The sequence below is a fragment of the Pyxicephalus adspersus genome, chromosome 1, assembly GCF_032062135.1.
Source record: "Pyxicephalus adspersus chromosome 1, UCB_Pads_2.0, whole genome shotgun sequence".
Taxonomy (NCBI): Eukaryota; Metazoa; Chordata; class Amphibia; order Anura; family Pyxicephalidae; genus Pyxicephalus; species Pyxicephalus adspersus.
Window position 1 is genome coordinate 87,907,201 of NC_092858.1, and position 12,905 is coordinate 87,920,105.

The 12,905-nt window shown below is 38.0% G+C and overlaps 1 protein-coding gene across 1 annotated transcript in view; it reads right to left on the bottom strand.

Moving 5' to 3' along the window:
- Nucleotides 1-6,360: 6,360 nt before the first annotated feature.
- LOC140328020 (uncharacterized) overlaps nt 6,361-12,905 on the bottom strand; it is a 57,047-nt gene continuing 50,502 nt past the window's right edge. Inside the window, exons 7-9 of the mRNA XM_072407351.1 lie at nt 10,177-10,329; nt 9,083-9,283; nt 6,361-6,630 (exon numbers count right to left, since the gene is read on the bottom strand). Coding sequence (XP_072263452.1) covers nt 6,592-6,630; nt 9,083-9,283; nt 10,177-10,329 — 393 coding nt within the window. The 3' untranslated portion in view covers nt 6,361-6,591. The remainder of the gene's footprint in view (nt 6,631-9,082; nt 9,284-10,176; nt 10,330-12,905) is intronic.

The following is a 12,905-nucleotide window of genomic DNA, read 5'->3' on the forward strand; positions in this document are numbered from 1 at the left end:
CCATTCGGTTTGTGCAGTAAGTTTGGGTGGCCTATAGCAATCACTCCCTGGAGCAAAGTGTTCAGATAATATAGACTCCAGTTAGGGCACACAATGACAACAAACGAAGACAGAAGAATCCCCAGAGGGGGAGAAACTTACACTGCAAAGAACTGCCCAGTACTGCTGACAGAAAACAGGTGCCAATATACAATGTTGTGTGTGAAGGGGGTGTACAACAGCAATCAGAAGATCAGACAAGAAAATGGAGCATGCTCCCTGGAAGCGTAAAGCCGAATGGATGAAAAAACCCACCAGAGTTTGTGACAGGAAACAGAGCACATGCTATTTTTACATCACACAGGCTTTAATTACACAGTAAATTCATTGTTGGCAATATTGTATCACTGTAGGTCATAAAAAATAAACTGTGGTGCATTTTAATATTTTTTGTGTATTAATATTACACAGTATTTATATAGCACCTTCATGTTACGCAGCGCTGTACAAAGTCCATAGTCATGTCACTAGCTGTCCCTCTAAGGGGCTCACAATCTAATGTCCCCACCTCAGTCATATGTCTTTATTACAGTCCAAGGTCAATTTTTTGGGGAAGGCCAGTAAACCTAACTGCATGTTTTTGGGATGTAGGAAGAAACTGGGGTACCCAGGGGAAACTGGAGTACCCAGAGGAAACCCATGCAAACACAGGGAGAACCTGTGCTAACCATTGACCCACCATGCTGCCCCATATTTGTGTAAATATGATTGTGCCTTTATTATGATTTGGTAACAGTTTCTTGCACCCAAGGTAATGTAATACACTAACACTAAGTCAAATTCAGTATTTAGAATGCTCAGTCACATGACAACGTCACTACTTAATCAAACAGGCCAGAGGCCTGGAGTGACTGATAAGAAGAATGTTGCTGATTGGACCTTATCAAGTTTTCATATGTAGAGGAAGTCTAGGTGCAGACTGTGTAAGGTAAACTGAAAGCCTGACACAAATTTTCATATTTAGTTATATTGCATTGCTGACTTACCTTTTGTATTCAGTTCAGCAACTTGTTAACTTGACAATGACAGGAAAATGTACATTAGCTTGTAGTTGAGGTAATAAATGTAGACACAAAGCTAGACACCCTCCACCAAATACTATTAATTTTGTATTATACTAAGGTTATCAAAGTAACTAGAGTGTAAGGTTAGACTGTGGAGTACCACACATAGTAGATGTTTACATCTACATACATTGTTTGAATGTTGGTGCTAGATCTATAACACCTGGATGTGGAGGAGGATATGGGGTTGATAGTATCCCAAAAAGATAAATGCACATTTGGGTGTTTGGCTGTCACATAGCAGTGTAGACAGAACAATACTGGAGCTCCTATTCCAGCATTCCAAGTTCACCTTAGACTTTGGACAAGCAGTGAAAATGCTTTTGAGTGTGATATGCAAATGCAACATTTCCTTTTGATGGGGCTTCCCTTTTCTACTTCTCACCAGGAAGGGAGGCAAGACTCTTTGATCTTTTTATCTTCCAACCAAAACCTTTCACCTCTCACCTTGTCAGATTGGCCTGGATACACAGCTCTTCCACAGCATTACTCTCCTGTGACTGTATTTTGAAATAAAATGGCCCTCTCACAGGTTCACCTTAGTTATTCCAGCCAAGGGTATAGGTTGCCTAGGGTTAGACCCATAGCTAGGGAACCTTGACCACCAACCTTCCTCATGTCTCTTTTGGCTCCCATCAGGAACTGTGTTTATGGCCTTCCTACCTGACCTCTCTCTTACGAGGCTTACCCTCACTCGGTTGTTATTGTTGTTTGAGAGACCTACCCTGCTGTTTCTATCCACCTCCACTACTTACTACACTGTCCATGTTTTGTGCAGGGGATGGTTGAAGTTGTTGCTCTAAATTTCTGCCTGAGCAGGCCCCGAGTTTAACCCTTTATTGCCTTTCATGGACTCAACAGTGTACAGCTACCTCAAACACTCTACAGCAGTGTTTCTCAACCAGGGTTCCTCCAAAAGTTCCTTGGGCAAGAGCAATTTGTACCTCTCAGGTCAGATACCACTGACACAAATGATCTGTAAGGGTAACATTCTTCCCATGGCCACAATGTAAAAGGAATTCTTCTCACTGACCACCATGTCATGTCCTGTGGATATAATAATTATATCAGGGGTTCTCAGAAGTCTTCAAAGGGGTTCCCCCATGTTAAAAAGGTTGAGAAACAATGCTCTACAGTGAGCTTAATTTTTATGAACTTCAGGCAGCTGTAGCACCCTAGATCTGACACCGATACCTGTAGTATGCAGTAACGTCGGTTAAGATGTTCCAAATCATCAATATAAATATGAACTACCTCTGCTAACTTCAGATATTGCAACTGCACTCCACTAAAACCTGCAGTTTAGTGATATATAGTCCATAGATTCACTGTTTGTCCAAGTTGCCCTTTTCCTATTCCCTCAGCTCTAATATGTCTTTTTTGACTGTAGCAGCCTCCTCTCTTTGTGGAGGAATACCTCGACTAATTGGTTTCAGGTTTTCAACATGAATTGGCCAATCCTGACAAATGTTCTTCATATATTGTTTTAATTTAGTTACCCTTTATATTTTGCTGTTTTCTTTCAGGTGCCAACAGCTCTACCATTCTGTGCCTAACCCATTGCTTTTCAAGTAATTTATCAAATCTAATTTGCACAACTTTTGTTCTAAACCTATTGGTTGGCAGGCTCAGTCATGCCAGGTTCCTGCTAGTTCCCAAATCCTTTACACCTCCTCCCCAATGGACCTGGTAAACAGCAGTTGCCATCAGCACATGAAACGTGAGGTTTTAAGTTTAGGGTCTTTGGGTTTTCCTGCCTTTTTTTTGCATACTGTAATGTTCTTTTGAACTTGATGATTATTTATCTAAGTGGATAGTTTCATACCTGCAAATCTCATATTTTAACCTCCCAAGAAACTCACGCATTCTATTTGGTCTCAGCACTCAGGATTTATATACTTGCTTTTTATATTTTATGTTTTTTTTTCAAGTGCTCTTCTTCTGCCACACTTGTCTCCAGAAAACCTGAAACTGACCTCTGCAGCTACTCAGTATCTCTCGTCATTACACAATTTTTCTGAGGGTACACTGTAGAATGTGACTTTGCTCTAGACTCCTGTTTGGGTAGGTACCCCATTTTTTTTCAAACTGAACTCCTTTAAAATCTTTTATTTGACCTACAGCTTGTAGACACATGGAGAACCCTCTATCCAATTTTTGTTAAATACATACCACTCTGTATTGACTGTATTTTTGTCAGTCATCAGGCATAGCACAATTCTGAATGTTCTCATTCATTCTTTGGGACAAGTACAAATTTTATTAGGGATCATTTCACTGAAAGGACCTTACTCACCTACCCACACGTTTACAGTCTGAAGATGCCGAAAAGGCTTTCAACCATGCCAATTGATCCTTCCTGCAATTGGACCTCCATCAAACTGGACTAGGCTCTCATATGCTTATGCATCTACCTAGCAATTTCCTAGCAATTCCTTTCCTGGTTTGCTAGGATCAATGTTCTTAAACTGAATAAACCCTAAAGATTTTTTTACTTTCAAATGGTAGCCCTTTACTTTGTTTTTCTTTACAAGCTTCATCAGCTTCTTTACTGATTCCTCTGAATGTCGGGACTAGACCCAAGCTGGTTTGTCTGACCTTACTTTATTAGCAGGCCTCTCTGGAGGTTAGACTGGTCGACTGGTTCCACAACCAGGACAGGAAATGTTGAGTTATGCTGGAAAGCCCATCATCATGCCTAGATCTTCGCTTCTTGCCCTAGAGGGAATGTTCCTAGTATGACACAACCTGTTCTCCCCCTACTATTGCCCTTGATCTCCTGAACCTCTTGGATACTCCTCTGCTGCTAAGGAAACTGTTTGCCATCTTTGGCCTAACCATTCTTTTGTTTTATAATACTGCTTTGTTTTCCGATGTTGGGGATTTAACTTTCAATTCTCTTGCCCTGAAGCCCTATGCATCTTGTGCCACTTCTTTTGTATGTCAAAGATTTTATTGAAAATTTTTCAGTTACAGTAGTTGTGTTATAAACAAAAACTCATATGTAAAGATATAACAAACAAATATTCTTGTGCCACTTCTTTATAACATTCTACTTGAGGAATCCCATGATGACCCTCCCATGTTGTGTGAAATCCTTTATTTTGATGCACAAATGATCCTTAACCTGTAAGGGCATAGGAAAACAAATGTAAAAATTCTTTCTGGTAGCATTGTCTTGTTGACCTTCATCATTTTACCTGATGTCTTGCGGTGCTTGTGGAGCACTATGACCCATATCTGGTCCTACCATTTTTTAGTTCTGGGATGATGTTTTTAGCATGAGAAAGTAGTTTGCACTATAAAATCTTCCCAGTGGCCAATGACATCTGGCACATTTGACCAGCCAGGCCTGGATAGTGATATTTTCAGGGGTATTCCACAGTTTCACTTGGTATAGAAGCAGTGATATTTGCAGAGGAATACTAGGTCATGGATGAGTAGAAATCCATACTGGCAATACAGAGTGACTTTTTCCTTAACAAATATTTTATTGCGTTTTCAACAGGATGAGATACAGACCATTGCATTTGAAGGAACACAATGAAATATAAAAGCAGACAATAGAAAATAATCAATGGGAAAAAAGAACTAGGTGATAGATTCATCACTGAAAATAACACCTACCCAACAAAGAAAAGGGGCAAAAAAAGGGGAAGAGGCACCAGAAAGAAAGCGACATACTAAGCAGAGGATTGAGGGGTTAGAACAAAAAAAGGCTTTTTTATAGAAGCACAAGGGCAATCCTTGTAACAACTACATTGGGCGGGAGGTATGGCAAAGATTTTTGTTATCCCCTATGGGATGTGGGACCTGCAGATTGGTAGGTACACTTTGCTTGCTGGACCAGGTGTGGTGGAATAGGAACATTACCAAGGACTTTGTGGTGCTGAAAAGCAAAAAACTCAATAAGAAAAATAGGTGTGAGAAAAGTGTGTCACCAAGTTTGTTTCCCTCCTCCCTCCAGAACTAGAAATTAACAAATGAACTGGCACATTAGGATAAAAAAGTGCACATTGTTGTTAATTTCTACAAAATGATCAACGCTGAACAGCGTTTAAATATGCCCATTTAAATGAGATGGCTTAGGTTTTGTTTAACACGATAAACACATACATTCATATCTTATGAACTACACAATCAATTTAACTCTTTCAGTCTGGCAGATCTAATTAAAGTGTTTCAAGGTTCACAGCCACAGATTTCTTCTGTGCCTTGCCTATTATCTTTAATTTATGCCTGTACCTACTTCAGTTGTGCATATGGTGAAGAAATGACATTACCAGCTAATGTTTCTAAAAAAAACTCTATAATACTAGTAAAGAGTATAAAGAAGAAGGAAGAAGACAGGCTTTTGTTGGCATGGATTTTGTGTAAATTCTAGTGTTTAATAATGTGTTTTAACATTGGTAATACCAAAGGGTTTCTTATAGGAATTTTTCTAAACATGTGATTCCCATATTATCATGAAATACATATTGTACATATGTGAATTGTCTGAACATAAAAAGTATACTATACACATAGTACAAACAATAATAGAAAAATTAAAGATTTGTACTCAAAGAATCATATTGTCTCAATTATTATCCAACGCCTTTTGCCCACAAAGTGGCTTCTTCAGGGGATACAGAGACTCGAGTAGATAGAAATGTGGTTAGAGGAAAAATCCAAGGGTGTAGAAGTGTGGTTATAATCAGTGGCTGGCTATGGTGTACACACCACACTGAATCACCAATGGAATAAAGTGAAAGACCTCTGTTCTTAGTAATACCAGCGCTCAATTAACTAAATACATACAAACTAGCAACGGTGTGCTCGTGGTCCAAATTTAAAAACTATTTATCTCCTTGGTGCCATTCAGTTTGACCCTAACTGCAGCACCATCTTTATACTGGCATCACCACATGGTCACTGTATATAACCACACTTCTACATTTTTCTTCTAACTACATTAATATCTATTCGAATCTCTCTATCCCCTGAAGAGCCACTTTTTGGGCGAAACGCGTGGGGTAATAATTGAGACAATATGACTCTTTGAGTACAATCCTTTAATTTTCATTATTGTTTGTATACTTTTTATGTTCATACAATTCACATATGTACAATATGTATTTCATGATAATATGGGAATCACATGTTTAGAAATATTCCTATAAGAAACCCTTTGTTATTACCAATGTTAATTCTAAAACACATTAGTAAACAATAGAATTTACACAAAATCCATGTCAACAAAAGCCTGTCTTCTTCCTTCTTCTTTATACTCTTTATAAGTAATCTCAGACTTGGCACATTTAACTACTTAATACCTCTTTAGCGAGGTACTTTCTTACTCTGTAATACTACTTAACAACACAATATTTAAGTATAAATAAAGAGAAATAATGAATAGTGAATCACTCTGGTGTTTTAACAGAACATGCTTTGAAATGGGGCTACACAATTTCTCATCCCTTCCAGGTATTAATGTGGAACAGATGGCTTATAAAGGTCCATATCCAGCATTCAAAAGTGCCGTCTCCTGTAATAAGACAACAAAAAAAATCAATAGCACACAGAGAGCAAGCACTATGTATCACATAGCAGTTCAACATAAATTTGTTTTTTACACCTACACGTCGGTTTGAATATTTCAGTATCTCTAACATAATTCATGACACCTAACACCTCCATACTGAACTTGTTATTCTTTACCTTTGCTCCTGGCAAATGTGTTTCCAGAATTTTTAATGATTGCAAAATTAGATACTACCACTTTAATACTGTTGCCATACCATCAATTGATGTCTAGGAATTTAAACTAAGATTTTCTTCGGAAGTATCCTTTTATTTCCTACTTAGAGCTAAGCTACTTTGCACTTAGCCAAAAATGTCTATTCAAAGTAGACTCAAAAGGTAGGAATGATTATGTTCCCATCAATGTATACATGATTTTTTATTTACATCAGACCTTCTAGCTACCATCCTTTATCCCTTCTCCTATTTGTTTCCAAACTTCTTGAGCACCTTGTCTATAAAAGCCTCACTGACTATTTGAACACCAACTTTTTCCTTGATCAACTCAAGCCCTTACTAAGGTGGCCAACAACCTCATAAGAGCTAAGTAACTAGGCAACGTTTCCTTCTTCTTTCTCCTAGATCTTTCCTCTGCTTTTGGCACTGTTGATCACCCCTTGTAATCCAAATCATGAACTCCATTGGTATCAGTGACACTGCTCTCTCTTGGTTTGCTTCCTATCTGTCTGACCGCTCCTTTCAAGATACTTTCAATGGTAATTCCTCCTCACCCACTCTCATCCCTGTTGGTGTTCCCCAAGGGTCAGTCCTTGGACCGGTCCTTTTCACTTGGCAAACTAATATCCTTTGGTTCACAGTACAATATGCAGATGATACTCAAATCTATCTGTCCACCCCTGACTTGTCTCCCTCAGTCCTGAATAAGGTTTCAAGCTGCCTGTCAGCCATCTCATCATGATAATATTAATAATAGTAATAAGATTAATAATATTAATAATAAAAAAAAAGATAATTACTTTTTTTCATTAAAATCACATTGTTTTTTGATTTCTGTGCAAATCTTAGGCAGCTGAGGTTTTCAATGTTGAACCTAATTTAAATAAACTACCCATGCAATGATGCTTCCCTGGCACTGCAAGGGTTAAATGTGTGTGTAGGTATAAGGGCACTGTAAAAATCTCTGCATTGTAAAAGAAGATGTCAGTGCCTGTGACTAGAAGCAACTTATAGATGAGGCTTGAGGGGACCAGTCACAGAGATGAATCCCCTTGGGTGGAAAAAGAAATCAGGTAAGGTAAATGCTTTTTACAGTAACCCTATTTGTTAGGAAGGAGAAGGGGCAAGCTAGCTAGCAACTCGATTTGCCAGTAGAGAGAACTGATGAACAAACAATACTACCCCACAATTAGAAACATTTACATTAATGACGTAATGACGTTCAATTAGAAACTTGTATAAGGAAGCCCAAGAAAGATCAAGGATTTGTGAGAGAAGGAGATGTTACACCTTTTAGATAAAACTGATTTCTTAGCTGGTAGGATGATAATGAGATCAAGTGAATAACCTAATAAACTTCACCAAAAAAATACCCTGCCCCCTAAGCAAAACTAAGCTAGAATTACAACACCTAGTCACTTACTTACCTCTTCCAGCAGCACCCTTTGGTGTTTAGAACCTGCATGCCAAAATTTTCTCAGGCTGCTGTGAATTATATTCTTATAAAATAAAATATATTTGTATTTCAATAGTAGAGGTGCTAGGAGCAGAACTCTATTCAAAGCTTGTACAATTAAAGTTACTGTGGAGGCACAGCAAGGAGTGGATTGTTACTTTGAACATTAAAAGAGGAGGAACTACCATCAGGAATAAGTAAATGAGCATCTGGGTTGAAGGGTTCTAGGGTAGATTAGGTTATAGTGCAGGGAATGGTAGCTAGGGATTTGTTTTGGCCAAGGTTGTGTTTAAATTATATGGTGTATATTAGTAAAACAATGCAAGTTGGTAAATATATGGAAATGGTTTAGTTAATTATAATATCTAATTGCATTGTAATTTACTACAGACAGATGAATCTAGAGAGTTTTGATTAGTGACAATAGGTTACTGCATCATTACTGCCAAATTTATTATATTATCAACTAAGAATAATAATGCACAAGCCACTATTGTCTTGCATTTAAAGATGGGCACATTTTAACCTCAGTTACCAACATGTTCTAAATTTCATCATTTTTAATTGGAACATACAAACTGCAAATCAAACATGCACGAGGAGCAGTGTAACATTTCATTGTTTATTACAAAGCTGCAATTAGTTTATAAAGTTCTTAAATTATCTCAGTTGAATTGTTTACCAGTACTGAAAAAATCCAGGAGCATGCCTACATTTGTAAAAATAGTTATCTGTATATAAAAAGACTTTAATGAGAACAAAATGCTACTGAAGGTATACTTACTATTAGATCATAAAACTTTTCTCCCATAGCTTCTTCATAGAACTGTTGATGCCGCTGATATTCTGGGCTATTTCTGGGTAGTTTCTGCCTCTTCTTGTCTAAGCTTTCTGTCACTAACACAGACATCTCTTTGCCTTTTTTCCTGGTCTGTGTTGCCAAGAATTTTTTGATGTTGCTTACTGTGAGCAGATCATTGAAAACCTGTTATAGATTAACAAAATAAATTATTTTTGGTAAAAATTGTGTGTATTACCACATTTGTTTAATATTTAGCCATTGGACTATTTGTTAAACTTCTGAAAAAAGTGAATATGTGAATCCTTTTTGAAGTGAGGCTAATATAGTTTTCATACTACAGCAATGCTGTACTACAGGCACCTAGTAGTGCCCTCAGGTACATTAAGGGGCTGCCTGTAGAGATAGGAGCTGAAGCCCATGCACAGGTTGGGCATAGATTTCAAAAGTGGACTAAACAAGCGAATGAGAATCCATATCTGCAGTACAGAATAGTTGCAAACTAAGGGCCTGTGCAGACCCACTTGTGATACAGTAATGTACATTATCACAGATTATGAATAGTGAATAATAGCTGCTTAATTTATTAGCACTGCAGCATGCTCAAGCATGCTACCCTACAATGTACTGCAATGCATTTGCATTCCGTAGATTTGTTAAAGTATTACTAAAAATTATGAGAATGCAACACATGACACCCTGGTTGGTGCACTACCAAGCTTTGTGGTAACACAAGGATTTTATCAAATGTTACTGCAATGAAATGGTGTGAATAGGCCCTTAAACAATTAGGGCACTGCTGGTCTACTTTAAGGATCAAGGCAAACAGCACCGTTACGTTTATTCAAAACAATGGCTATACAAAAGCTAAGTACAGATAACAATGTTACACAACTATATTTTGTTGAATATTTGTTAAAAATAATATTAAGTTGGTAGTTTGTTCGCATAGGCTAGGACTACACAAAGCTGCAACTTGACAGCTGCATGCAATCCACAATTTAGAGACACCTTTACCTGTATTAGGCAGTTATTTAACATGCTGTAATATCACTGTGTGAAACGTAATAAAAACCTACTGGTAAAGCATAATGTTCTTCGTCAAAGTAATGACCATCCCAAATTTCCATAGTTATACTTCCATAATTTTTTTGAAGCTGTATATATTTTTTAGCCAGGGCAACTTGAATAGCCGATTTCACTGACATTGTTGATAACGACTGAAGAAAACCCTGAAACAGTAGGAAAAGTTAGTTCACACAGTGGAATCTTTTATGGTTTTAGACTTTTTCTTTATTTTTTTTAGCAAAGATCAATTCATCATTTAAACAGTACAAACTATGTTATTTAAGATATGAAAATGTATTTCTAAACTCAAGGTATGCTAGGCCATCCATTGTTTGATAGCTCTTTATTATAGCTTTACAGTGGAACTTAATTTCTTCTTTAAAAAAAATTATAATAAGAATTCCTCCCAGGCCAAATGCAGTCACTTCTACTAAACTTCATGTCATCATGTCATCCCAGTGTCAAGGTGGCCAAAGATCAAAACAAGGGAGAGAAGGAAGAAAATGGAGACACCAACAATGGAACAGGGACAGGAGAGTATGCACTGGGTCCCCACCACTGAGGAACCCATAAAAAAAACTTTCCGTGAACGCCCTGCTATAATTACTATATCCACAGCTTAAAGTACAGTAGCATAGTGGTCAGTGGGAAAAATGGCATCCTTACAGATAGCCATAAAGATCATTGATATTATTGAAATTGACATGGGAGGTCCAAATTGCCCATGGCTCAAGGAACCCCTAGCAACCTCTGGAGGAACACCAGGGAAACACATCTCTAGTTCATGGCTGCTGGCACTTCCACGTTTTGTTTAGAAAGTATGTTTTGCAACTAATCAGAAGGAAACTCTTTTGATCGGTGGTCATATTGTAGGTGTAGCAAGACATCACTTAACCTCCCCAGCGGTAACTCCGAGTGTGACTCAGGGTAGAAGAAAGATGCTGGAAGCCGTAGGTAAATCTATGGAAAACAATAGTAAATAGAGCCCTTACCTGATCCGCCGGGGTCCTCTATTGTCCTTGGCGTCTTCTTTCTTCCTCCGGCCGGCGTTCTCTGCACTCGATGAGTCACCGGGAGTACCCGGTGACATCAGTGCGTGTGGATGTTCCGTTCGGCACGTAGCGGGAAATTCACAACTATTTGTATTGCATTCAATACAAAATACCTGTATTGAATGCAATATAGTGGATTTATATCTGTAAAAGGAGTACATTGTTTTTTTTTTTTTTGTTTTTTTTTATTTAATGTATTTTTTTGACATGATTTTGTGTTTCAATCTTTTTTTATACTCATACTATATATTATATTATACTGTAAAATAAATGAAAAACAATGTACCACTTTTAGACATAAAAAATTCAGACAGAAATTAACCGCTCATAAGGTTAACATTCAAACAGGTTGTGTCAAGTGGACTGCTGCAGAGTACCTTGTGCCTTTCTCTTTGACCTTTGAGCCTAAGTTAACCCCAAGACTTTCTATATCCTGCGTGTTCCTGTGAGCCTTTTTGCTCCAATGTTTCAAGGTCCTTGTGTTTCTCCACTGATTTCTTCTGCGTCCTTACTATGCCTGTTAGCTGCCTGCCCTGTGGCCCTGGAACCCATCTCCAGTAAAGGCTTTTGTTTTTGAATGGTGCTCTAGTGAACACAGAGTAGCTCCCTATACTTTGCACCTTTCTGGGACTCAAACTCTTTAAGCACCCACTACCTGGACAACCAGGTTTCCCATGGATTCAGGCCCCTGTTTGTAACACTTAGGATATGCAAAATGACAAAATGAAGTTGGGAACAAACAAGTAGCCTACACATATAGTCTACAAGTATGTGAACAGATTTTAAACTCAGTAATGTAAATCCTTCAAATGGCTATTAAATTCACTTCAGCTTGTGTAAAGAGTATATTCAATTAGACTTATACATACTTAAACACTGTAATTTTGAACGAGAAAGTAGATTCTGCTAGTGATGAAACAATTTTAAAACATCTTCTATATACATTACCTGGCCTCTATTAGGTACACCTGTTCAACTGCTCATTAACAGAAATATCTAACAATCCAATTGCTTGGCAAAAACACAATGCATTTAGTTGTATAGGCTTTGTGAAGACAACCTGTTGAAGTTTAAAATGAGTATGAACACGCCATGGCTGATGGGCCCAGGTAGGTTGGTCTAAGTATTTCAGAAACTGCTGATCTGCTGGGATTTTCATGCACGACCATCTCTAGGGTTTACAGAGAATCGTCCAAAAAGGCAAACTATCCAGTTAGCTGTTCTCTGAATGAAAATGCTTTGTTGATGCCAGAGGTCAGTGGGGAACAGCCAGATTTAAGCTAATGCAAAAGCAAGAGTAACTCAAAAACCCCACCCATTACAATCCAAATATGCAAAAGAGCATCTGTAAATGCACAACACTTTGAACCTTGAAGCAGATGGGCTAATGCAACAGGAAGCCACAGGTGCCACCCCAGTCAGCAAGGAAAGTGCACATGATGTTACAATTCACATAGGCTTACCAAGATTAGACAAGAGAGGATTGGAAAAACATTGGCTGGTCTAATGAGTCTCAAATTCTGCTGCAACGTTTGGGGGGTGAGGTCAAAATTTATTGTTAACAACATGATAGCTTGGATCCATCCTGTCTTGTATCAATTATTTAGATTGGCAAAGGTGTAATGGTGCAGAGCGGGCAATTTCACACTGAAGGCCCACTAGCGCCAAATGAGCATTATTTAGGTGTC